General features: G+C 35.9%; 1 protein-coding gene across 5 annotated transcripts; it reads right to left on the bottom strand.

Annotated features, from left to right (window-relative positions):
• Window positions 1-585: 585 nt before the first annotated feature.
• LOC128209844 (85/88 kDa calcium-independent phospholipase A2-like) lies at window positions 586-24917 on the bottom strand. Of its 5 annotated transcripts, none has more exons than XM_052914088.1 (19): window positions 24778-24917; window positions 24279-24505; window positions 21617-21718; window positions 20936-21151; window positions 18258-18435; window positions 17585-17808; window positions 17126-17222; window positions 16314-16496; window positions 16108-16143; window positions 13166-13284; window positions 11977-12125; window positions 11612-11724; window positions 10938-11091; window positions 10080-10230; window positions 8810-8946; window positions 8340-8494; window positions 7214-7261; window positions 5339-5506; window positions 586-3372 (listed from the first exon to the last, which is right to left on the bottom strand). In XM_052914088.1, exons 2-19 carry the CDS (start codon window positions 24380-24382, stop codon window positions 3055-3057), a joined length of 2652 nt encoding a protein of 883 aa, XP_052770048.1. In that variant the 5' UTR covers window positions 24383-24505; window positions 24778-24917; the 3' UTR covers window positions 586-3054. The 5 variants fall into 5 exon arrangements, with proteins under 5 accessions (XP_052770048.1, XP_052770057.1, XP_052770073.1 ...); XM_052914097.1 differs by having other exon boundaries at window positions 24279-24388; window positions 24778-24869; XM_052914113.1 differs by lacking the exon at window positions 7214-7261.
• Between the last annotated feature and the right edge of the window lie 1166 nt (window positions 24918-26083).

Here is a 26083-nt window from a genome sequence, read left to right as displayed (position 1 = left end):
CACGTACATGTAATAAAGAACATAGGTTATTTCAAAGCTTCATTAGTGAACAATGGACATATGAGAAAAAAGTGATATGTTGTCTCTTAATTTCCCACACTATGGATGGGGGAGGGAACAATGCCTTTAACAAGTTGATGATTCAGGACTCTGCAATTGGTGTGGGAGAGTGTGTAGGACTCGTGACCGGAATTTCTCCGGAAATGAGAAATATACAATGTCATAATATAATTTGACTGCGCTGTGATGTGACCTGAAAAAATACGGTGCCCTCAGAGCTGGAAGCAGTACTTTTCTATAAAATTTGTTCGGTAAACGAATACAAATATATAAGTTACAGCTGACACATGGTTCTAGTAGCTCCAAGTAGCTGTTAGTGTATTTTAGATCTTGGTGTCTTCAAGTTGCTCCAAGTAACCTTTGTAGCTCTAAGCAGTAATTAGTATCTCTTACTAGATCTGTGTAGCTCTAAGTAATTCTTAGTATTTATTAGCAGTTCATTGTAGCTATACATAGTTCTTAGAAACTATAAGCAGTTCCTAGTAGTTTTAAGGGACCTTTAGAAGGACCGAAAAAATAATAGCATATCATTGCTCATTTATTTAGAAAGAAATTATACATGTAAATGGTAATTCTATCACAGCACAATAAGAGAACAATTTATGATGTAAATATAAATAATTATAAATATACATAAAAATGATAAACATATCATCAATGTAAATGTTCATGCTTAAATACACTGAGAATGCTTACATGGATTTGTAGACATATGCCTTAACTATTTGTTTCACCACAACTTGTAAAGATAACCATTATTAATAGAATTTTAATATGTGCAGGCTCATTTATATTGTCATTAAACACTTTCCACATGATTTACATAGTATTACTTTGGTGTATTTTTGCAGCCACTACCCTTCATAGTAAATGTGTGATGCCAGGGCCTGTACATAAGACCTTCTTTAATAGTTTAAGCACATCTTGGACTTATAATTTGATTATACAATCAAAAGTCAACACATGCCTGCTAACAATTATCTTGATTTATTTATTTCTATACAAAACATTAAACTTCATTTCATACGAATACCTTTAAACCAGACAACACAACTGGAGGATACAATACCCTACTGAAAACAATTCTGTTCAAAAATTATGGGCATATGGACTTCTTCTTCCAATGAATTCTCATGTTATAATTACATAATCTTCAATAACCCTGTAGTGTCAACAGTGAAACTGTAGTGAAAAGGTGGATCTTGTTCAATTCTGGCTTTCGTCAGAATATTTTATTTATGGGAAAGGATCTGGTACCTTCTGGAACCAATGAAATTGCCTCATTATTCATAATTAGGAGATTTTCCTAGTCAAATTGCCCATGGTACACAACAAAGCATAGCATAAAAGTGTATTGGAGGTATCCGACGATGATATAACAAGGCAATACATGATAAGAAACAAATTGAAAGAACAAATAAAGGATATATGAAGGTAAATAAATTAAAATCAATAACTATGATGATTTTATAGAACAGAACACAGCACAAATCTATTTCAACACATTAAATTGAATCTACATATATGAAAAAGGCTGTTATACCCTATAATCATTGAAAAATACATTTGATAAGCAATTCAAACTTTATATCAATAAATAGATATAATCATAAAAAGAAAGACAATTCATGTTACCTTTATATTGTAAATGTAAAGTATCACCCTCATTGCCACAGAGGGCCTCAGACATGCACATGTGTAATGGTGCTTGAAACAGAGACAGCAAAAACGAAATGGAGATGAAGTGTTCTTTGCACGTTGGTCCGTCATACTTGTAATGTCTTTCTGCCATGTTGTGGGTTAAATTAAACTTTACACACTTTAAAAACATAACAATAAAATAACACTTGATAATTTAACATCAATAACTTAATATACCGTAACTTAATATACATATACATGTATGTATAAATCCAGACTTGAACTGAAGATAACAATTACAAACTATTACAAACAATTACAAATTATTGGATTAGAAAATTTCATCAACAAATGCAAACTGAAGATATATATGGCAGTAAAAGAGAAACACACAGTTTAATAGTAATACATTACCATTCAAATACAGCAAAAATCACACATTGAGGAACTGTTAATGTGAGCATTTCATTTGTAGACACAATGTCTTGAAAAAATCACCTTTTGTACAAAATCTTTAAAGTTGAAACTACATGCAATAAAAATTCAATAAATTAATTTTGTTGTTTGTCCCAGACCAACATTTATAGTAAACATACTAGTGGTGTAAATTCACAACATCTCGTTTTTCTTTTTATAATGCTGATGTATTATATATTGTTGCTATGAAGTGACATGATGAATTTATAATGTATTATTTATTCTTACCTTGTTATGTATATTAGAGCAATAAATAAATGTTAGTAAATACTCATTCAGATTTCTGTACTTAAGTCTTATATAATGAAAGTCGAAATTGCACTAAATTTTCACTGTGTAAAATTCCCCTTGTCTTATATCAAAGTCCCCTGGAATTCAGACCAAAATCCCCTGGAATTCAGACCAAAATCCCCTGGAATTCAGACCAAAATCCCCTGGAATTCAGACCAAAATCCCCTGGGAAACCTCTCAGAAATATGGCATGTATAAAATGGTCTGAAACAGGACTACAAAAATAGAAATATGAACTAAAGGAATTATGCGTTAAATAAAATGGCACATTACAGAAAATTAGTATCATAATCATCATAATTTTTTAACAATATTTGACTAATTAGCATGATCAAATGACCAGGGGTTATTTTTCATAACAACTTAGATTGATCAAAATCTAAGGAGCAAAATCTGAGTATTTTTATCGGCCAATTAATCATATAGTTCAATCGCAAGAGAACATTTATAACTTCAGTTCAATAATCGGGTTAAAATTATAAGATACATCCCCAGTACACTTTGTTCTTAAAAGTCAACCACAGTTACCTTGGAAAAACAAAGCCAACTTTTAATGTTGGCTTTTTATGATTGACTATCTCCACTTTAGCTCGCAGCATGAAGCTTCAGGTCCTTCAAGTCTGTGGAGACACCCTGTACACTGGAGAGGTGCTGTGCATCCCCGCCCACGTGTCCGGTGGCTTGTTTCCCCGCCTTGAGCAGCTGCGCAACCTGCTGTATGCGGTGATGGTTGGCCACAATGTAGCACTGCGTGTCCCACAGCATGTTGATAAGCGACTCATTATCTGTACAATCCAGGGCTATGTCCTCAGACAGCTGGGGAGAGAAGCGGTAGAACGGGACGTTGATCATGCTGCACCATGCTCGTGCACGATCCACTGGACGACCCTCCGCCACCGTCGCCTGGTAACCAGGTTGTGAATATATTATTTACATTGTCAGGTCATGACAAAAAGTTCAAACAACATTATAAACATACATATTGTTTGAGTGAAAATGTGAATTATGGGTCATATTCATATTTTAATGGTGTTTGAGTTAAGGCCAAAATGCAAGTTTTTGCACATTGACAATGACAACACCAAGGTTATGACAATACCTTGATCTTTGTTAAGAAAGTATAAGCTTATTAAAGCAGATCCACACTAAAATGCAATGAAGTGCTGACTCTTTCTATGAGTTGCTTACCCCTTTTATTGAGGTGTTTATCCCTTCTATGAGGTACTCACCCCTTTTATGTTGTGCTAACCTCTTTTATGAGGTGCTAAAACCTCTTATGAATTGCTTACCCCTTCTATGAGATGCTTACCCCTTCTATGAGATGCTTACCTCTTCTATGAGATGCTTACCCCTTCTATGAATTGCTTACCCCATCTATTAGGTGCTTGCCCCTTTCATTAGGTGCCTACCCCTTCTATGATTTGCTGACCCTTTCTAGTAGGTGCTGACCCCTTCTATGAGATGCTTACCCCTTCTATGAGCTGCTTACCCCTTCTATGAGCTGCTTACCCCTTCTATTAGGTGCTGACCCTTTCTATGAGGTGCTTACCTCTTCTATGAGGTGCTAAGTCCTTCTATGAGGTGCTTACCCCTTCCATGAGGTGCTTACCCCTTCCATGAGGTGCTTACCCCTTCTATGAGATGCTTACCCCTTCTATGAGTTGCTTACCCCTTCTATTAGGTGCTTGCCCCTTTCATTAGGTGCCTACCCCTTCTATGATTTGCTGACCCCTTCTAGTAGGTGCTGACCCCTTCTATGAGCTGCTTACCCCTTCTATGAGCTGCTTACCCCTTCTATGAGCTGCTGACCCTTTCTATGAGCTGCTGACCCTTTCTATGAGCTGCTTACCCCTTCTATGAGCTGCTGACCCTTTCTATGAGCTGCTTACCCCTTCTATGAGCTGCTGACCCTTTCTATGAGCTGCTTACCCCTTCTATGAGCTGCTGACCCTTTCTATGAGCTGCTTACCCCTTCTATGAGCTGCTTACCCCTTCTATGAGCTGCTGACCCTTTCTATGAGCTGCTTACCCCTTCTATGAGCTGCTTACCCTTTCTATGAGCTGCTTACCCCTTCTATGAGCTGCTTACCCCTTCTATTAGGTGCTGACCCTTTCTATGAGCTGCTGACCCTTTCTATGAGCTGCTTACCCCTTCTATTAGGTGCTGACCCTTTCTATGAGCTGCTGACCCTTTCTTTGAGCTGCTTACCTCTTCTATGAGCTGCTGACCCTTTCTATGAGCTGCTTACCCCTTCTATGAGCTGCTGACCCTTTCTATGAGCTGCTTACCCCTTCTATGAGCTGCTGACCCTTTCTATGAGCTGCTTACCCCTTCTATGAGCTGCTTACCCTTTCTATGAGCTGCTTACCCCTTCTATGAGCTGCTTACCCCTTCTATTAGGTGCTGACCCTTTCTATGAGCTGCTGACCCCTTCTATGAGCTGCTTACCCCTTCTATTAGGTGCTGACCCTTTCTATGAGCTGCTGACCCTTTCTATGAGCTGCTTACCTCTTCTATGAGCTGCTTACCCTTTCTAATAGGTGCTGACCCTTTCTATGAGCTGCTTACCTCTTCTATGAGCTGCTTACCCCTTCTAATAGGTGCTGACCCTTTCTATGAGGTGCTTACCTCTTCTATTAGATGCTGACCCTGTCTTTTAGGTGCTGACCGCTTCTATGAGGTGCTTACCCCTTCTATGAGGTGCTAAGTCCTTCTATGAGGTGCTTACCCCTTCCATGAGCTGCTTACCCCTTCTTTGAGCTGCTTACCCCTTCCATGAGGTGCTTACCCCTTCTATGAGGTGCTTACCCCTTCTATGAGGTGCTTACCCCTTCAATGAGGTGCTTACCCCTTCTATGAGGTGCTTACCCCTTCTATGAGGTGCTGAAGTAATGCCGTTGTTCCCTTGTAGACCTTGTGAATCTCTAGAGGGCTGCTGGGCTTGTACACGTCAAAGTGGTCATGTCGGACCTTCGGGGGCCGCCCACAACCCAGCGATACTACTACACCAAGGGGACGCACCTTCTCTCTCTCATTCTGGCAAAAATTAAGACATTACATAAATAAAATAACATTTTTACTCATTTGTTAATAAGATACTGTACAGAATATCAGTTAATGATTCACTTTAAAACAAGAGCTGTCACAGTATGTGACTAATGCCCCCGAATGTGACATTGACTTATGAAAAAGGTCAGTACATGAAAAGTTGATCTTGCCTTTGCGTGTCAAATACATATGGCAAGTTATTTTAAATTGCATCTGAACATCAAAAAATACCACCCATACTTGACAGCCTACAGTGTTATGTCCTTATATTCAGCATTCCCTTGTGAATAAACACTAAGAGTATCTTTTACCTTAGAGGTAGGGACATGGGTCTTGTACCCGACACGTCGTCTTGGTATGTCAAACAAATGTGGCAAGTTATTTGAAAATCTGTCCAAACAAGAGAAAGTTACAGCCCGGACACGACAAACTATACTCTGTGTCCTAAAATGCAGCATTCCATTGTTAATAAACACTAAGTGTGACCTTGAACTTAGAGGTAGGTACATGGGTCTTGCACGCGACACGTCGTCTTGGTATGTATAACACATGAGTCAAGTTATTTTAAAATCTGTCAATAGAAGGGAAAGTTACAGCCCGGACACGACAACCTATACTCTATGTCCTTATATGCAGCACTCCATTGTGAATAAACACTAAGTGTGACCTTGACCTTTGAGGTAGGGACACGGGTCTTGCATGCGACACGTCGTCTTGGTATGTGGAACACATGTGGCAAGTTATTTTAAAATCTGTTCATACAAGAGAAAGTTACAGCCTGGACACGAGTTATCCGACACACGGATGGAAGGTGCGATTTTAATATGCCCACCTTTGGGGGGCATAAAAAATACTTTGCAACATTTAACACACTGCTCTGTGTTGACATGAATTTTGTAATACATAATGGTAATTATCTTTCATATTCTAGCTACATTGCTAAACATTAGACATTCGACATTCAAAGGATGATTGTTGTGCATATCCTGGCACAACATTTTACTCTTTTTTTTTGAATGTCCAATGTTGTGACAGCACTACATTTATTGTTTTGTATTCCCATAATTGTGTACATGCATATTTAATAAAGATAAAATAATGAAGTAATGTATAAACCATGCAACAACATAGTAAAAGCCTTTAAAATCCAATACATTGCAGTAAACTTTCTTTCTGACTTCACATTAACCGAATAACAACCCAAAAGAACCAAAATGCAACGTAACAAAAGTGCTGAAACAAGTTGAATGTATTAACATGTTAATTCTCATAACACGAATGGTAGGAACAGTATTTGATGACTTACACAACCGAATGGACCCTAATGATGATGCCAAAGGCATATAAAAGCATTAGGGAAACAATGCATATGCGTACACATGCCAACATGCATAGCAAACCTGTAGCAGATAGCATACATAATCATTAGCAACATAATCAGGACTTGAAAAGGTTGAAGAGAATCCTACAACTTGACATTTTTAAATTTTATGAAGAAATTTGACACTACCCAATACATTTTCTTATTACCACAATGGTATGATGACAATGGCGATGACGATGACGACGACAACGATGATGATGATGACATTGATAATGATGACGATGATGAAATCCTTTATCAAATGATTAATTGGATTATAATTATAGTCCTGACTATGACTGTTACTCCAAGGCAAGGACATTATAAAGAACCTCATTTCTTTTTGAGCCAGGTTCTTTTTTTTGTTCTTCACACCATTGCTGTAAATATCAAAATGTATGTCCATTCAATTCCTTAATTAAACTTATATCTTATATGTTGTACAGCGAGATAGCCCGATAACTATAAAAAAAATAAAAAATCGTCATTAAGGTTAAATACAACCATTAGTACACTGCAATATTTACTGAAACCTAAAAGAAACCCTTCTAAATATTGACCACATAAAGACACAGTGATAATGTACGACAGACATATAAAATACATATTTTCTATCTTACCAATGATCCTACAGTACACTTTAGAACAATTGTTATTAAACATGTACTTGTTGTAAAACACATGCTAGCCGTTCCAGGACAAAACTTGTATTAGTGGTATAAAATTATTGTTGTGCAATTTTTTATTCAGAAGGTTACAAAACATTACCTTTCTTAAAGGATCATGTTAAAAAAGTTTCTACACATATCATAGTTGAGTTCTCTGAAGGTGATGGGTTTTGAGGATCACTCTTAAATGAAAGTAACAATCTTAAATCAAAGATTATATTTGGTACTCAGTCAGTAAGCATTCCTAACATAACATTTGATGTGAAAGTTGTGCTTCATTTGAAGATAAATGTGGTTTGGTTTATACCTATATATGACATTAAAGTACTTGACGACTTGTGATGTCATAGTTGATAATATTTAAAGTTTGCTGCTTTAAAACAGAATTTCTCAAAAATTGTTTTGGATGATTCCCTAAAAAATTTCAAGGATAAAACATTTTCATGAACTGAACTTGAATATTTTTATTTTAAGTCACTAATTCTGGCTTTGTCATGGAATGACCCATAGATATCTATCTATGTGAATCACAATTTATCATATTAAACTTTGAATTGGTTTGATGAAATGTATCAAAACTTCCAACAGTTTATCACAAGATCTTGGATAAGTCAATCTTTAAGAAAATATGACCAACAATCCAAATTGCTACTTCACCACTTGGCTTTTAAAATCATATAAATGAAAAATTACAATTTGACGATGCTTTGCAAGTATTTAACAAGAGCCAAGCCAGCGGGTTTCAGCTTATTTGGACCCTTTGACACAGACATTAAAATAAAGAACCCACCCTGAATTTGAGACCAGTGTTGTACTCGTGTATCTCAGTGAGGACGTCCAGGGTTGGGTTGTTTGAAATCATGCCCCCATCCATAAACTGACCAAACGCCCGAAAGTATGTAGGGGCTGCTCCCGTACTCCTTGCACATTTCCACATGAGCTGCTCTGTAACATTTTGAGATTGTTTATATCTGGCTATTGATCTTTTTGAACTGCTCATTACTTGTGTTTATGAAACGTTCATATTATTGAAATTTTAACCAAAAAATGAATAAGCAGAGAACAATCTAAGGGGTTAACAAACCCCAGTGATTCCCTAAATTTATCATTATTAGCGACATAGTGATATTGAAGTTTAAAAGATCTGTGCAGAAATAGTATTGAAAAAGAAATACTACCAGGTATTATAAATTATTTACTGTTTCAAAACTAATTGAAGTTAGGGTACATTCTATGTGCCCAATATAAAAAATCCTGTACCATGTGGTGCTTTGATTGGCTCGAAGGTTTGTCCGCGACCGTGGGGCTCAGTGGGCTTATCTAGGGTGGGCTGGTAGGAGCGGAACAGGTGCAGCTCTGCCGGGAACCGGTCTGCTAACACACCCGTCACCATCACTCTATACATGTTTAGTAAATATAACATATAAATATATGGATCTCTAAGGTTTCCATTTGTAACTTGTGAAAGACACATAATTTATAGTTGTGAAAGAAGTTTGCAATAGTAGTATTATGCAACATAAAATATGACTATCACTATCAGCTGTTTTTAAAGCTGCACTCTCACAGATTTACCATTTTTACAACTTTTTTATTTTTTGTCTTGGAAAGGGCAAATTTTTGCGTAAATATCTGCAAAACAATGATTTAAGATTGCTGACAAAAACTCAGATCGTAGATTTTCATATTTTTTTTTCGAAAATTAATGTTTTATGGCTAAAAAACGTTACTAACGGTTTAAAAAAAATGGATAAAACATCATTTTTAAAAAAATCTGTGATCTATTTTTTTGCCAGCAGTCTTATATAACTTGTTTCCATGGATTTTCGCACAAAGTGGCTCGTTCCAAGACAAAAAATGTGTGTCGATTTTTCTATCTCGATTTTTTTGCTATGTCGACCTCCTTTTTCAGTCCCTGTAGTCGAATTTCACACATTTTCCTTGTTGGTTATGTCGAACTATAGATTGAGCTGTAGGTGTGAAAATATTCATGACTTGCGACATGTCGCTAAATTACAGAGTAAATGTCAAAATAACAAACTGTCATAATTGGAGGTTATTTAATAATTGTGAATAATTAAAGTTGTTTGTTCATATTTTTTTTTAAAGAGACATTTATTGTACAAGAGACATTTCTTGAAATGCACGCGGACGCCGGTGATATCAATGGGAAAATTCGACAACAATGAAAGTTACGTGACGAAGAAATTTCTCTACACTGCATGTAGAAAGCAAACTTCTTAAAACCAATAAATTGAATTGAATTTAATAAATTTGAGACAAATAAATCAATTTTTCAATAATACTTTTGCTGTTTTCACAACGGTAATATGTAACAAGACTGTTCAATAGCAGAAGTCAGACATCAAACATAAATCAAACTAAAATCTGTTGGGATTGGTGATAATTTTTGTAATTCCGATGTGTCGAATGTTCGTTATCTCGACTTTTTTCCCTAGGTCCAAAAAAGTTGACATAACGAGTTTCGACTGTATATATATTTAATATACATATTTTTACAGTAACTCACTTGGGGTGTTTAATGTCGGTCATGACTCTGGTTTCCCCAATCTCTACCTTCAGCAGGTTTTCAAACGGAATGGAGTCATATGGTCTGGATCCATTAAACACTTGGTCCTTCAGGCGGAAATACATTCCACGGATGTATGGCAATGGCTTGCCTATAAAGTGATCACACACAAAATAGTTATATGATCTAGGAGCTAAACTATGAATGTTGTTAAAACAAAGTAAGGACAAAAGCTGTGAATGCTATGAAAACAAAGGTTTAGTAACTGTTGAAAATCATCAAGACTATTCCTTTAAGAACACATGAAAAGTAATAAAAATATCATTTTAATAATTGTGCCAAAGCCCATAATTGTGCCAAAGCCTAAAGTTGTACATCGCGGCTCTTTTACCACATATAATGCCAACAGCAATCTCTATTGTTCTCAAACATGTTAGAGCAAATATCCTGAAAACATTACTATCAAGTTTGGTCTTAATATTGCTCAAATTCAAGTTACAAAGAAGACATGGTCATGTTGGTAACATTTCCACAATTCAAAGTCAATTTCTCCACAATAAATATAGCAGGTTATCATACTCCACACCTACATTCATAAACATTGCCACCAAGTTTCAGAAAATTTGGAAAAGAGCTGCACAGGGAGAGGACAACTTCAGTGTAAACTACCTGTCATTCTTGCTCCAATAACATATATACCCTCAATACCAGGAGTCTGTTACAGTATCAGACAAATATCCATGCATCAGTGAGCATCGGTAGCTGTCTCTCTCTACCCCTCCCCCCCCCCTCACAGTTAACAGCAGGGAAACAGTTTCTTCACAGGGGTATCTGCTACCTTAACGCACATGTACCTACCTATACCCATGGCAAGGGCCAGTAGCCCCCCTGTGCTGGTCCCCCCTACCCAGTCAAACAGTTCATGGACAGGGGTATCTGCAGCCTCCTCTATGGCCGCTAACAGTTGTATAAGTACCAGCCCGCGTATGCCACCACCATCCAGGCACAGCACCTGGGGAAACACAACACTTCTTCCTTCATAACTCATGGTGACTACTGTTGGCAAACAATCCAATTAAGAAGTTATACTTTACACATCGTATCACACTTTTGACATTTTCCTCCAATAAATCCCATATAAGCAATGCCCTTATACAATACTACAACTGTTTGATGGTTGATCACTAAGGAATAGAATGAAAGCCATACCATATACAAAATAGGATGCTTTAGATAAATTGTCAACATTAGCATTATTGATAAACTGTCTACATCATTAGCATTATTGATAGACTAAAACATATCACAAACATAAACTTTACCAGTCAATTGTATAAAACCAGTTAATTCTTTTGTTTGGTTCAAGTTATAAGAAATGTTTATTGATTGGTCAATATTTATCCAATGATGACTGTTGACAAACTTAATTGCTTGCATGTGCAAACTAACCAAAAGATGCGGATAACTTATCCAGTATTATACAACTGGCGCCACATGATTGAACGTGATCTTAGTTTCCCAGTAAAGCCTACCCTATCTCCGACATCGATTGGTCCATCAGTGAGGTCCAGCAGGGCCTCCCCTTTCCCGCTCTCCATCATGGCTGAACAGCTAACTGCCGTACACAGCATGTCATCAAACAACGCTGAAACACATTCACATCAACATTTTATATGTATAACATTTTCTTAAGGAAATGACAATTAAAAAATTCACAATGGAATAGTCTCATATAACAAAAACTGGGACTGTTTTAGATAACAAAAACTGGGACTGTTTTAGAAAAGCATTATCATTCCAGGAGAAAGGGACTCTAAAATACATGCATGTTCTAAAATAAAGTAAGAATAACTATGAATTTAACTGAAATTTGTTCAATAGCACACACTTTACGCACCCATTTTGTCCAGCTGGAAGAGTTTTTTTGACTTCTCCTCTGGTTTGCCGTTGTTGGTTCCCTCCATGGAGCAGCCCGCAACACATCCCTTGGTGTCCGTAGAACAACGCTTGGCCCCAGACACATGCAACATGTGCAGGATAACCTCACTTGGCAAGGAAAACATATTGATCAGGTAAGAAAGTATAAAACAATCTTAATATTACTTGAACATGTCCTAACACAGTTTCTTAGCCTCAAAAGTAGCCAAAAACCAGCATTTTCATTTTTTCATTCCACTTTGAATAGTTACATTTCATTTTTTCTATTAATGACAAACAATATTGTTGCTTAAGAGTTACATATCCTATTGAAGTATTAATTCAAAAGATTAAATTTACACTTGACAAAAGTAACACAAAAGGTTAGAAGAAACGTCGCAATGTGACGAAACCAGGTTTTCATTTATTTTCAAAAGATCTTCATTCTTCATTGTGAGATTCAGTTCAACCTTTTTTTCTAATTATAGTAACACTTAGACGCCCCAAATACATCCTATAAAAGTCCTCTATAAGCTCTTCATAAATACCAAGATTGGTCAAGATATGTCAACCTTAACCAAAGTATGGTTTCAACCGTTTTTCTATTTTAAGAAACAGTGACCTTGACCCCAGGGTTCCCAAAGGCAATCTCATAAAACGTCTCCATAAACTCTTCTTAAATACCAAGTTTTGTAAAGATTTGTTAATCCTAACTTAAGTTATTTTGTACTAACCATTTTTCTACTTTAAGCAAAGGTGACCTTGACCCCAGGGGCCCCAAGCACAGTCCCATGAAAGGTATCAATAAACTCTTCCTAAATACCAAGTTTAGTCAAGATATGTCAACCCTAACTAAAGTTATTCAGTTTCAAGCATTTAACTATTTATAGAAACAGTGACCTTGACCTTGACCAAAGGGGCCCCAAACACAATCCCATGAATGGTATCCTTGAGCTCTCCCTATATTAAAAGTTTGGAAAAGGTATATTAACCCTTACTTAAGTTATTCAATTTCATAGATGAGTTTGATCACACCACCAGCCCACTTGCCTGCCTGGCCGAACGCCAACCTGCCTAAATAACAATGCATGTCATTCTAATAACCAGGTTTCAGTGAAAACTTGCTTAAAAAAAGGTTAAAATGTCTCCCTGACTATACACTAGCCTACTTGTTTTTGCTCTTCTTGGAAATAGCAGCCATGTGTCTAGGGGTGTGGTTGCTGTTGTTTGGTTGGTTCACATCTGCTCCAAACACCACAAATGTCCGTGTCAAATCTATGTCATCTGACTGAATGGGAAATAAATTAGTACAAACATTGCAAAGAGTCACTAGAAATAAATTAAAGACGTTTAAAGCATTCCTAATCGTGATACGAGGCATTTGATCATTTTTATTTCATTTTTGTAAACCAGAACTATCACAGATATGATGAATATTCCCAGATGCCACCTGGACATAGAACAGTTAAATGTCATCTTTTTGATTGCACAGCATGAACAAGTGCATTATAAACTCAACCAACATTCATATGAAGTTTCATGAGTGAAGTTTCAGTACTTTTCAATATAAGGAAAGAATAGAAATTTGCATTAAAAAAATTAAAATAAACTGAAAATCTTCATGGCATAAAAATACATTTAAATGCAAAGATTAAGCATATTGATCTGCTGAACTTTTGCAACTTGTGTTTGAACATGCAGAATTAAGCTGTATAATAATTAATAATTTGCATTACAACCTTCTTAACTGATTTGATTTGTTTCCTTTCTTATCTTATCATTTTTATTAACATGACATATACTACATGACCCATGACTTGAACTAATTTTTCTCTCCTCTTATCTTATAGATAACATTAGTAGAAAGCTAATAAGGTACTTGGTAAAGGAAACATCAACAGTTTGCACAGTTAATAAGTAAACAAGAGGGCCAAGATGGCCCTATATCCCTCACCTGATAAAAATGACCAACAAGTCAGTGTTTTTAAGGATGTTGCTGCTTGCCTAAGTAGTGATTGCTGAGATATTCAATGGTTGATAAGGAGGATGGTCGTTGTTAAGGGAAATCAACAGTATTTCTATGAAAGTGAAGACATTGCCAGTTGGTCATTCCCAGTGGCAACAGATGTGCCATGGAAGTCATTGGTTGATATGGATGCAGGTAGTTGGTAAGGAAGAAAGTGGTTGCTAAGGAAATCATTGGTTCATAAGGAAGCTATTGGTGGCTAAGGAGATTTAAGGTTGAAAAGGAAGAAATTGGCTGCTAAAGTATTCAATGGTTGCTCAGAAAGTAATTGTTTGAAAAAAATGTCATTGGTTGTTATGAATGAAGTTATTGCTAAGTTAATCATTTGTTGCTAAGAAAGTCATTCTTTGCTAAAGACGACATTAATTCCTAATGAAGTCATTGGTTGCTATGGATGAAGGTAGTTGGTAAGGAAGTCCTTGGTTGCTAAGGATGTCACTGTTTGCTAAGGAAGGCTTTGAGTGCTAAGAAAGTCATTGGTTGCTATGGATGTATGTGGGTGCAAAACAAGTAAAGGAAGTCATTGGTTGCTATTAAAGGGTGTCAATGCTAACTATTGATGTAGGTAATAACGTACCTCTACGTTAGGATACATACCAATAATCAAGGGTCTTGACTTTGTGGTTTCAATAAAGATTTTTACTACATCAGTATATAGAAAACCTTGGACCACCAGGGCTGTGCCAGATTTGACCCTAGGAACATTATTTAGCTATTTTGGTAAATAACCACAATATTAGGCTACCAAATATCAAGGGTTTGTGTCTTACAATTCAGAGAAGAATTTAAAACAATCTAATATGAAAGTATATAGAAAATCTGAGACCCCGGGGTAGGGACAGCTTTGAATGAGGGGATAATTTGAACAAACTTGGTTAAAACCACTAAATGAGGCTACATTCAAAATATCAAGGGCCTTACAGTTCCAGAGAAGAAAGTTTACATACCTAACCCCTACCCTAACCCTAACCCTACAAAGATTTTACTATTTAAGTATATAGAATACCTGAGACTCCTGGGACTGGATCTGCTTTGACCCCAGGGGACATAATTTTAACAATTTTGGCGAAGAACCACTTCATAATGCTGCATACAGAAAGACAATGTGGTTTCAGAGAGAAGATTTTTCAAATAGAGAGCCGGATAAAAACTCTTTCAACCGGTGTTGTCTTTCTAACTTAAACTGCACCTTGGTACATAATTATTCTTCAGTATTAAGTCATGAAAAATAGCCCCGCCTTCTGTCGTCAGAGTTTTAAACAAACCAACATGGCTTGAAGGAATTTGATAAAGGGCCACCTTAAGAACATTTCTGTAAAATTATTTTGAAATCTGGCCAGTGTTTTCTAAGGATAAGAATTTTTAAAGTCATAAAGCGAAAACAAGATGATCGCCCATGGGCAAAGTTATTAACAAACTAACATAGTGTGAAGGAATTTGATAAAGGACCACCTTTAGAACATTGCTGTGAAATTATTTTGAAATTGGTGGATTCTGAGAAGATTATCTACATGGAACCTTTTAATATTATTCTGGAAAAGAAACATCCAAGTCACATTCCTGTGAAATGTGCTTGCAATTGGCCTTATGGTTAAGGAGGAGGTTGTTTTAAGGAAAATGTTTACAATGGACAGATGACGAAAAGGACAATCCCCTATCACAATAGCTCACCCTTGGGCACTTCGTGCTCAGGTGAGCTAAAGGATAACATATGAGTAAAACAAAGTGGCAATTAATGTTTTGTATAAATGCAGCATTTAACTTCATGTCCAATGATGCTTAAATCATTAAAGAATTTAAGATTATTTCAAAGCCACCATGGTTATAAGGAGACTGGGCTGCATTTGTATAACATCTTCAATCATTTCTTAACTTAAGTCGATTTCCTTTAATATTCATACCGTAGTCTAATTAAAAGGTGTTTAACATAAAGCATGTTTTTCATTCAAGTAAATGAAAAATAAGTACTTCAGATATTGTTATGTTATTTGTCATAACATCAGTTTGATATTTAACTTAAGAAAATGACTAAAGATGTTTTATAAATGTCGGCCTTGGACAGGAGGGAAACTCAAATGCAATTACTTTATTTTTGCTGCCCTTGTGCGCAGCGCCTCCACACTTAAAACAGAAAAGTGGATATGCAAAATCTCAAACATATCTAAAAAATCAAACAAACAGACATGATATTGTTAATACAAACTCCAACACAATAACATTCTATCAAACACATGCTTCCATGTTTATGCACAACATAACAGCAAGTGAACAACATCAAGAAATCTAAGTACCTTCACAGCAAAGTGTAATGGAGTGTCACCATTGCTGTCCCCAATGTTGACGTTAGCCCCGTAACACAGGAGTTCCATAAGACTTTCCTTGCGCCCAAACATGAGCATAACCTGGAGAGGTGTGTGATTCGTCCCACTCACAGTGTCCACGTCACATCCCAGTCGACACAGCAACTCCGTCACCTGGGTATCATGAATATTTATACTGGTACATGTACATGTTACTATGATGATATTCTTCTTTCATACTTGAAACTATTTATCTTCTCTATTGGATATTATTAAATATGTAAACTTAAAGCAACGTCTTGACTCTATATAATCCAAGCTTAAGCCATTATTTCTTCTATTGAAATGACATACATGTATTATATAAATATGGAAAACATAGTACACAAGCTAAATAACTTCATAAACTGGCAAGTAAATAGTTAATGTGGCATCAAATGAATTCTTGCACTGACAATAAAAAAGTTGGATTTCTATAAATGGGGCCATTTCAATAATTATCTTAGTCGATTTTAGTCATAAATTAAAAAACAGGGTAATCTTAGTGCCATGGTTTAATTATTTTGCTACATATTTGTGTAAATTGAACTAAACCAACATTGAAAATGAACAGGAGGTTTAGGCAATAAAAACAACTGATGTTTTGCCATTTGTAATTTTTATCTAGATTTAAGATAACTGATGTTAAGACCTAAATTTTATTGAAATGGCGCCTTGGTGACAAATAAGATTTTTCTTATTGTAATTGTATTGGAGCCTTTACACATGAGAAAATAGCTTGTTCTTCTACAAGCAGCCCTTACATCTCTAGTTTTGGACCAGTGTAGTGGACAGCCCTGGAACTTTTTGTCCCTCGCATTCCTCTGACTTGGGTGTTTCTTTAGGATCAGCTCGATACAGCTGAAGTATAAGTATTTTTTTCAAGCCCATAAATTAGTTGCAGCCAAAATAACAATTATTTTTAGTGTTTCGCAACACCCAAAATGTATATGGGAAGAAATTTCAACTTGTGAACTAAACATAAAATAATAAACATTAAAACAAATAGAATCTGTTGAATGTAACCACTAGAATGTATGGATAATAGCCAAAGGTCCGAGATGGTATAGCCATGCTTTTATTCACTGTCATGTCTTGAACTAAAGAACAAGGCATGTAACACTGAGTAGTCATCTCAGAATCGGTGTGGTTTGCCCTCTTTAACAGGCACTGCAGTTTATCGTTTACTTTATTAACAAACAGAGAACAAAGTTTATGCTTACCTTAGTTCCCCTAGTTCGACTGCTTCATGTATGGGCCGTTTGTAACTGTTGGTGATGTAAGGATCAGCCCCACCCTCAAGTAACATCTCCACGGCAACACTCTTCTCAATTGCTTCCCCCTGGGGGCGGGGCTCAGGGGCCTCCATGCATGCCTTGTACAATGCGGTGTGGCCCTTCTCATTTGTCCAGTCATATGTCTTGTGTTTGTCATGGTCAAACAGGAACTGAAAATGTTAATTGGAATAAAAGAATAACACTCTATCAAAAAGAGTTTTGTTCATACGCAGAGTAGGCCCTTCTACCCCTGCACGGTCAAGACCACAAACCTGAATGCTACATGTTCATATCATTATAAAATTATAACCCACAAGCTCATATATATATATAATTATACCAGTAACATGTAACAAAACCCAGTTTGTTTAAAAGCCCTGACTTAATTCAGGTTTGTGCTGATTTGGATAACAGCCTTGGTCTATATACATTTCATTGAAAAAATCAGACGATCTAGTAATAAAATACATTCAAATTGATACTGGTGCCTTTGTTCATCGAATATTATTTTGAATGACAACAAAATTAACTCTGCTAATCCAGTGAAATTCAATGACCAGAATGACTATGACCAGAATGACTGTTTCTTAGTCTTTTTCAAGGTGTTAAATTCACTCACATCTAAGACTTCTGGCAGGTATTTCACAGCATAATGGTAAGCTGTGTGGCCCACAAAGTCTGCCTTGTCCACCTCTGCCCCATTTACAAGCATTTCGTGCATACAATGTTTCTGACGTCCTATGATACCTGCCATAAGTGGGCTAATACCAGACACACTGTCTACATCATTGATCAACCTGCAAGACAGAGAAAGCTAGTTGTAGATTTCATGCATAGATATTTAAATGTTAAATTAGACTGACACGTCTTGCAGTGCAGGTGTTATATTAACAAGAGGCACATCAGTGCCTGTGCTCCACTGGCCAAAAGGTTCAAGCAAAGACCACCTAACGAACATTTTCGTCAAGTTTCATAGAAATACAATCATCAATTTTTGAGGAGAAGTTATTTAAAAAAATTTTTTACTTTAATAGCTCTGGCTGCCATGTTGTGCAGTGGACCGAAATGATTTGGGCAATTTGAGTAAAGGAGCACCAAACAAACATTTCTGTCAAGTTTTATCGAAAAAAGGTCATCGGTTTCGACGACAAGTCGTATAAAAGTTTTTATTTTTTAGCTCTGGCAGCCATGGTGTGCAGTGGACTGGAACCATTTAACAAATTTTGGTTAATGACCACCCAAGGAACATTTCTGTCAAGTTTCATCAAAATCTGATCATCGGTTAACATTTAATCTGAATAGATTATGAAGCAAGTATCTAACCTGAACAAGAACTGACGAGATAGAATCGATTTGGTGTTTCACTTACACTTTTCGGCCATTTAAGTTACTAAAAATAGCTGTTTCATAAACTTTCAGAATGTCATTTAAACGAAAATTAATGTTCAGTCTATATATACTTTCCTATGTATAAATGTAAGGTTTTTAAATTGATCTTTTTGTGAGAACTTTATGCTTATATGTTTACTCATAAATTATTATTGTTTAAAAATTATTTAAAGATGCTATACGTGAAAAATTAAGACATTATTTTTTTTTCTATTAAAGGGAGGTAATTCAGTAGTAAAATGTAATCAAAGCTATTAAAGCATGGCATTTCTTTTCTAACCATGTTGATATTATTACAGTCTATTCAAGCAAGATGCCTTTTGTTTTTACATAGTACCCATAGGTTCTGAAAAACAAGGAGCACTATTCCCAACAGAAGGATGTCACTCCCTATCACTGCATGAGCATCATAATAAAGAAATGTTTACTCAAACTGCAAGCTGCTCAATTGAAATAGGTATTTACCTCAAGCATACAGTTTTATAATGTGGCAAAATAGTCGGACTACTAGATTGTCATTCGGACTAGTAAAATATTATGCTAGTCCAACTGGCTAGTAGGTTAAAATGTTTTTCGTGAAGACTGCGGACGAGAAGTCCTTAAAGGTTTTTCTATTTTTAACTCTCGCAGCCATGTTGTGCAGCGGACCGGAACCATTTGGGCAATTTTGGTTAAAGGGCATCCCGATGAACATTTATGTAAAGTTTCATCAAAATCTGATAATCGGTTTCTGAGAAGATGTAGTTTAACGTTTTTTTCTATTCTTAGCTCTGGTGCCCATGTTGTGCAGCAGACCAGAACTGTTTGGGCTATTTTGGTTAAGGACTACCCAAGTAACATTTCTGTCAAGTTTCATTGCAATACGATCATCGGTTTCTGAGGAGGAGTCGTTTAAAGGTTTTTCTATTTTTACCTCTGGGGGCCATCTTGTGCAGTGGACCGAAACCATTGAAGCAAATTTGATAAAGGACCATCCAAGGAACATTTCTGTTAAGTTTCATCAAAATCTGATCATCGGTTTCTGAGAAGATGTTCTTTAAAGGTTTTTCTATTTTTTTGCCCTGGCAGCCATGTTGTGCAGCTGGACCGGAACCATTTGAGCAATTTTGGTTAAGGACCACCCAAGGAACAATTCTGTCAAGTTTCATCAAAATCTGCCTATCCGTTTCAGAGGAGATGTCGTTTAAAGATTTTGCTATTTTTAGCTGTGGCGGCCATATTGTGCAATGGACCAGAACCATTTGAGCAATTTTAATAAAGGACCACCCAAGGAACATTACTGTCAAGTTTCATCAAAATCTGCCGAACCGTTTCAGAGGAGATGTCGTTTAAAGATTTTGCTATTTTTAGCTCTGGCGGCCATATTGTGCAATGGACCGGAACCATTTGAGCAATTTTAATAAAGGACCACCCAAGGAACATTACTGTCAAGTTTTGTCAAAATCCGCTTATCAGTTTCAGAGGAGATGTCGTTTAAAGATTTTGCTATTTTTAGCTCTGGCGGCCATATTGTGCAATGGACCGGAACCATTTGAGCAATTTTGGTAAAGGACCACCAAAGGAACATTCCTGTGAAGTTTTGTCAAAATCCGCTTATCAGTTTCAGAGGAGATGTCGTTTAAAGTAAAAGTTTACGCACGCACGCACGCACGCACGCACGCACGCACTCACGACGGACAATCTGTGACGACATAAGCTCCATGGCCTTCGGCCAGTGGAGCTAAAAATACAACTAACAACATTATTTTGAGCTATATTCTTTAATTTCCTACATGAATTAGTAATTGAATATTCAACTATGATCAAAAGCCCATCTGATCTATCAATTTTTGTATTTAACAGAATTCCAAATAAACTGATGATGGTTATTGTGGTTTCCCTTGTGCCAAGAACATTAAAATGACTTACTTCTTCACTTTAGGGTCTTTAAATGTTTCGAACACGCCAATGTATGCGGCAACATGAGCACTGTTCCATGTTGGGTGTTGGCGGACCGTGTCACATGCTAGCTGAACCTTCGCTTCCTCATATACAGAGCTAGTACCAGCAACAAGGTCTGTCAGTGTTTTGTCCAATTGCCGAAACAGTGTAAAGGCCTCTACATCCTTCGACAAGCGGAAAACACTGAAATACGTTTTATTATTTAATATGTTTTATTATTTCCTTTATGTAGCACCACTGTGGTAAGGCTGCAAATTATGAGTGTGGACATTATAGGCCTGTAAATCATCAGTTTACTTCATTTACTTTCTTATGTGCAAAACAGACCTTGGTGCCATTGCCTTATTTTTAAATACTTAAATAAAAACTTATTCAAAGCGTGTTTTAGCATCTTTGACAGAAAGGAAAGTTTTAAAAACAACAACACTTAAATGTGCTTGTTTTTCTTCTTTTTTATTTAGTAATATAATTAACTCTTAAATCTTAAAATAAATTCTTAACCATACACAGAAATATTTTAATTTTATTAAATATATAAATAATTAAACGGTAAGCAAATTTTATAAGATTGTGATTTTTTACAGTTGCATGAACACCTTATCAAGGATTGAATAGGCAGACAGTCACGATTCCTAACGCTTGGTGTACCTGAAACACTTTGTTGAAGCATTTGTATTTGCAAATATGCATTCGAAGCATCCCGGTATCTTGTAGAGAGTGAAATATTTCCCCTTTTTTTCGACTGTTTTTCTGAAATTAATGATTTCATATGATACATAGTACATATTATAACAAACCAAATAAATAAGCTCTCTAGATCTAGAATCAGTATATACATATTAATGTGCACTGTAAGCAAACATTCTTAAAAGTATCATGTAACTGCAACACTTTAAATTCAAAAATCTTATATATATCTTTGTTTAAAGAATTAGAAGTAAGTTTTTTTACGAGTATGGGACGAATACCATGCTATGTATATTTGTATGATTTGAATGACATAAATGTTTAAGAATTTTTTTTAGAAGACTATTCGCTCATTCCTCGTAATAAGTCATACATTCGAAATACAAAACGATGAAATATTTATGTCTGCAGAATGAAATTTTGGGGAAACATATTGAATCGTAAGTAATTACTATGTAGAGAGAATTATATTGTAATGAAGAACGGACCTAATGTGACCCGATTTTTAAGTTTGCCAAGATAACATCAAGGGTAACATTCTGACCACAAACGGAAAGACAGAAGGATCAAGCCGTAACAATATCCCCAACCTGAAACCTTTGGTTCAGCTTGGGATATCGGTAATGTGTGGTACTTTATTGGCCTCACAAACAAAGGAGGTTAAAGAGCTTGATAATGTAGCCAAACCACTGCCATTAAGCATGTGTTTTAAGAATTAATGCTATCATCACTAACAAGCTGATTTGGCAGCACTGTGTAATGTTTTTTTTATATGATAACAAAGATAAAGCAAATGACAATTTTGATTTGGCATTTTTTAAATCAAAGGGGGATTGTAGGTAATTTAAAAAGTTAAAATATAGACATGAATCATAGATATTTTAATAAATTTTAAAACAATTAACAACAACAAATCTAAAATAACATACATTTGTCGTATCAACTAAGAAAGTTTGATTTTGCAATATTAATCATCACCGAACAAAAAAGTGAAATTCATAGTCTGTCTAGATGATTTAATCCTATGAAACATGAGATGAAGTTGTAAGGTAAGTATCAGGTGTCCAGTTAGGCATCAGGTTTGTCTAAAATGCTCAGAAAGCTTATATTCAGACTTATAAAAGCCATCAATATGTAACTTTTTAGATATCAAAATACATGTTAATTCTAAGTAACATAGAAATCATGCAATACTCCTTGAAAACTTAAATTTTACAAAATAGTAAATAAAAGCCAATTTAAGATTTGTTGTTTTAAAGAATATTGACAGAGATATGCTTTTATTTTTATCACATTTATATCTTTGTTTCAAAAAAGCCTCCAAAAAGTGTTACTTAATATTATAAGACAGTTGACTTATTGGCGATGTTTCATTAACTCCATTAATATAACCATAAATCATAAACTATGTACCTCACTAGTCTTTTGCACAATGACCAGATAATAAATGATACCTACATAACAAGCAATAACATACATATCACCATGTTTTCATTCCTTGTTTGTATAATGACTTAAATGAATTGCTGTAAATTAAATTGTAAACGTAAATTAAACAATAGATGTTTGTCAAACATTATGCCCCCCTGAGCGCCATGTTGTCAGGATTATTTGGACAATTGACTGAAATATGCATGGATTGAATTTAAAACTGATTTGTCATTGACATTATATGCCTTTGAGGCAGTTTTAAGATTATGACCATTCAAAGTGTGAGGAAAGTAGGTAGCTTGTAATCATGTTCAGATAGTGACAGATATTTGCAGAAAAAAATGCATCCTCTTAGCAGCAGGGGATAAGTAAATATGACGAAATTTTAATGATGCATATGAGTTATGACCCTGACCTTTGACACTATTACCTTAAAATCCATAGTAGTCATCAACTGGTCATTCACAACCTAAATGTCTGCGTTTGAGGGCCATAGGTGCAGGCATTGTCACATTATCACACAGACAAGCTTTTTGCATTCAAGGTCACTGTGACCTTGACCTTTGACCCTTACAATCAAAAGGGGTCATCTACTGGTCAGGCCCAACCCCCAAGTCAAGTTTGAGGGCCATGGATGCAGGCATTGTGAAGTTGTCACTCAAACAACATTTTCACACCCAATGTCACTGTGACCTTGACCTTTGACCTGATGACCCCTAAAATCAATGGGGGTCATCTACTGGTCAGGCCCAGCCTCTATATCAAGTCTGATGATCATTGGTCGAGGCATTGTTGAGATATCACTGGGAGAAATTTTGTTAACTTTTCACATTAAAGGTCACTGTGACCATGACCTTTGGCCCTTAAATCAATATGGGTCATCTATCATGCCCAGCCTCCATGTCAAGTTTGATCACCATAACTCTAGGCATTGTTGAGTTATCACTCGGACAAGCTTTAAAATCCTTTTACCATTAAAGGTCAATGTGACCTTGACCTTTGACATGATGACCCCTATAATCAATAGGGGTCATCTACTAGTCAGGCCAAACCTTCATGTCATGTTTGATGACCACACATCCAGGAAGTGTTGAGTTATCACTCGGATAAGCTTTAGTCTACCGAGGGGGGCATAATTATTAGATACACATAGTGCATATAAATATAATTTGAAAATCACTCAAGTTCATACCCATCATATGTGTCTGGTTTGACGAGTTGGACCTTGTATGGGCTGATGTTGGCTGTCATCATGTTTCCCACATGGTAGATACCGTCCACTAGGTTTTTGAACATCCTGATCTGTAGTCCAAATAATTGTACGCTGACGGATTTTTTTTAGATTTTTGATATGGCAAATCCTTCAATTTTGATTGGAAGAATCCCGTATAACACGTCTATTATTTTAGACTACCTGATCTGTTGATGAACAATAAAATAAAATACAGTATACAATACTTCAATTTAATTCATGTATAAACGAAGATAAGCAAGCACACAATTATACCATACACATATTAACGCTTAAAATCGTAGCTATTCACGGTGACACTATTTCTTGAGACAAAAGACATGCACAGAAATTTGACATCCGAATTTAACAATCCGAATATGGGATACAGGATGTAATCATGTTTATTCAAATATATCGATTATAACAGCAATTATGATAAAATGTTAAAACTACGAACTTAAAATATCGTCGTGACACGTCTGCAACTGAATTGAGAATACTTTCATAGATCTTTAAAGAACATTATTGCGTCTTTCTTTTTGGAGGTAGTAGTATCTATTTATTTTCGAATTTTAACGTCGCTCTCGAATATTTTCACCCCCCCCCACTTATTGAAGTGTATAAGGGCCTATATAAGTTGCGGTATATATATAAGCCCCATTTGTCCAAAAGATCAATACTTACTGATTTCAACCACGGATTTTGACCAACATTACTAAACATAACCATCGTCGGATACCTACGATAGACCCATTAAGTACAGGTTCCTAAAGGTTTTGTGTGATTTCTTCGTCCGTTTCTTTCTATATTTTAGTCGGGGAGTGTCTGAAGTTCACTTTTAGCGATGGTGTACAGCTGGCATCCTCCTGCAGGTTACCAGGGGTAACCAAGACAACAACCAATATTGGCGCCGATTTCTAAGCTAATGACTGGTATTACAAAATTTTATTTAACTATTCAGTAACACACACAGGTATTGACATTAATAGTCGAGTTACAATCAGTCGAATTTGGCGAAAAATGGCAACTAAGTAGCCGTGACAAGCAATCTTATATTCAAAATGTTTGGCAAAGCCTGTAGTATATGGAACTGTTGTAAAAAATGCCAACACGTGATTAGAATCGAGAAATCCAATATGGCACCCAAGATGTCCGCCATAAATTGCAAATTCAGTTAAACATTTATAATGGAAATTGGCAATTATCAATAAAAGACAGGGGTTTAATTTGATTTTTTTCCTGTATGTTGTTTCTTCATTTGAAAAATAATTTGGGTTACAGTAAACCTTTCCAATTATTTTCATAACCGTAATTGCAACGTTCCGGTGTTTGTCCAATGGTTGCTATTAGCAGGGGGTACACGTATTCCGAATCTGCAACGGTTTAATTATTATAAATTATTTATTTCCAAAACATCATGGCGGCTCTACTATCTCCATGCTTCTCTCGGCTTTTTATTTCAAGCTATTACAAGGAATAAAAAAGCTATAGAAGGAAAAAGTTGGACCAGTCTTATCTTTACGAATGTGGGAAGCGAGATTTTGATACTTAAAAAAGTTGGGGACTTTCCTGAAAAAAATGACCCCTCTATACGAATGCCCATAAAAAAAATACCATCGCTCTTTAAATGTAAAACATATAGAGCTCAAATACTTCCAAAATGACATATAGTGGCGGCATCAGGAATTGAAGTGAGAGGGGCGAAATTAACTTAGGATGACGCATGTCAAAAGCGATTATCTCTGCCGATTAAAATCACTCTG

Source organism: Mya arenaria, chromosome 2 (assembly GCF_026914265.1).
Source record: "Mya arenaria isolate MELC-2E11 chromosome 2, ASM2691426v1".
Lineage (NCBI taxonomy): Eukaryota > Metazoa > Mollusca > Bivalvia > Myida > Myidae > Mya > Mya arenaria.
This window is presented reverse-complemented; position numbering and strand designations above follow the sequence as displayed.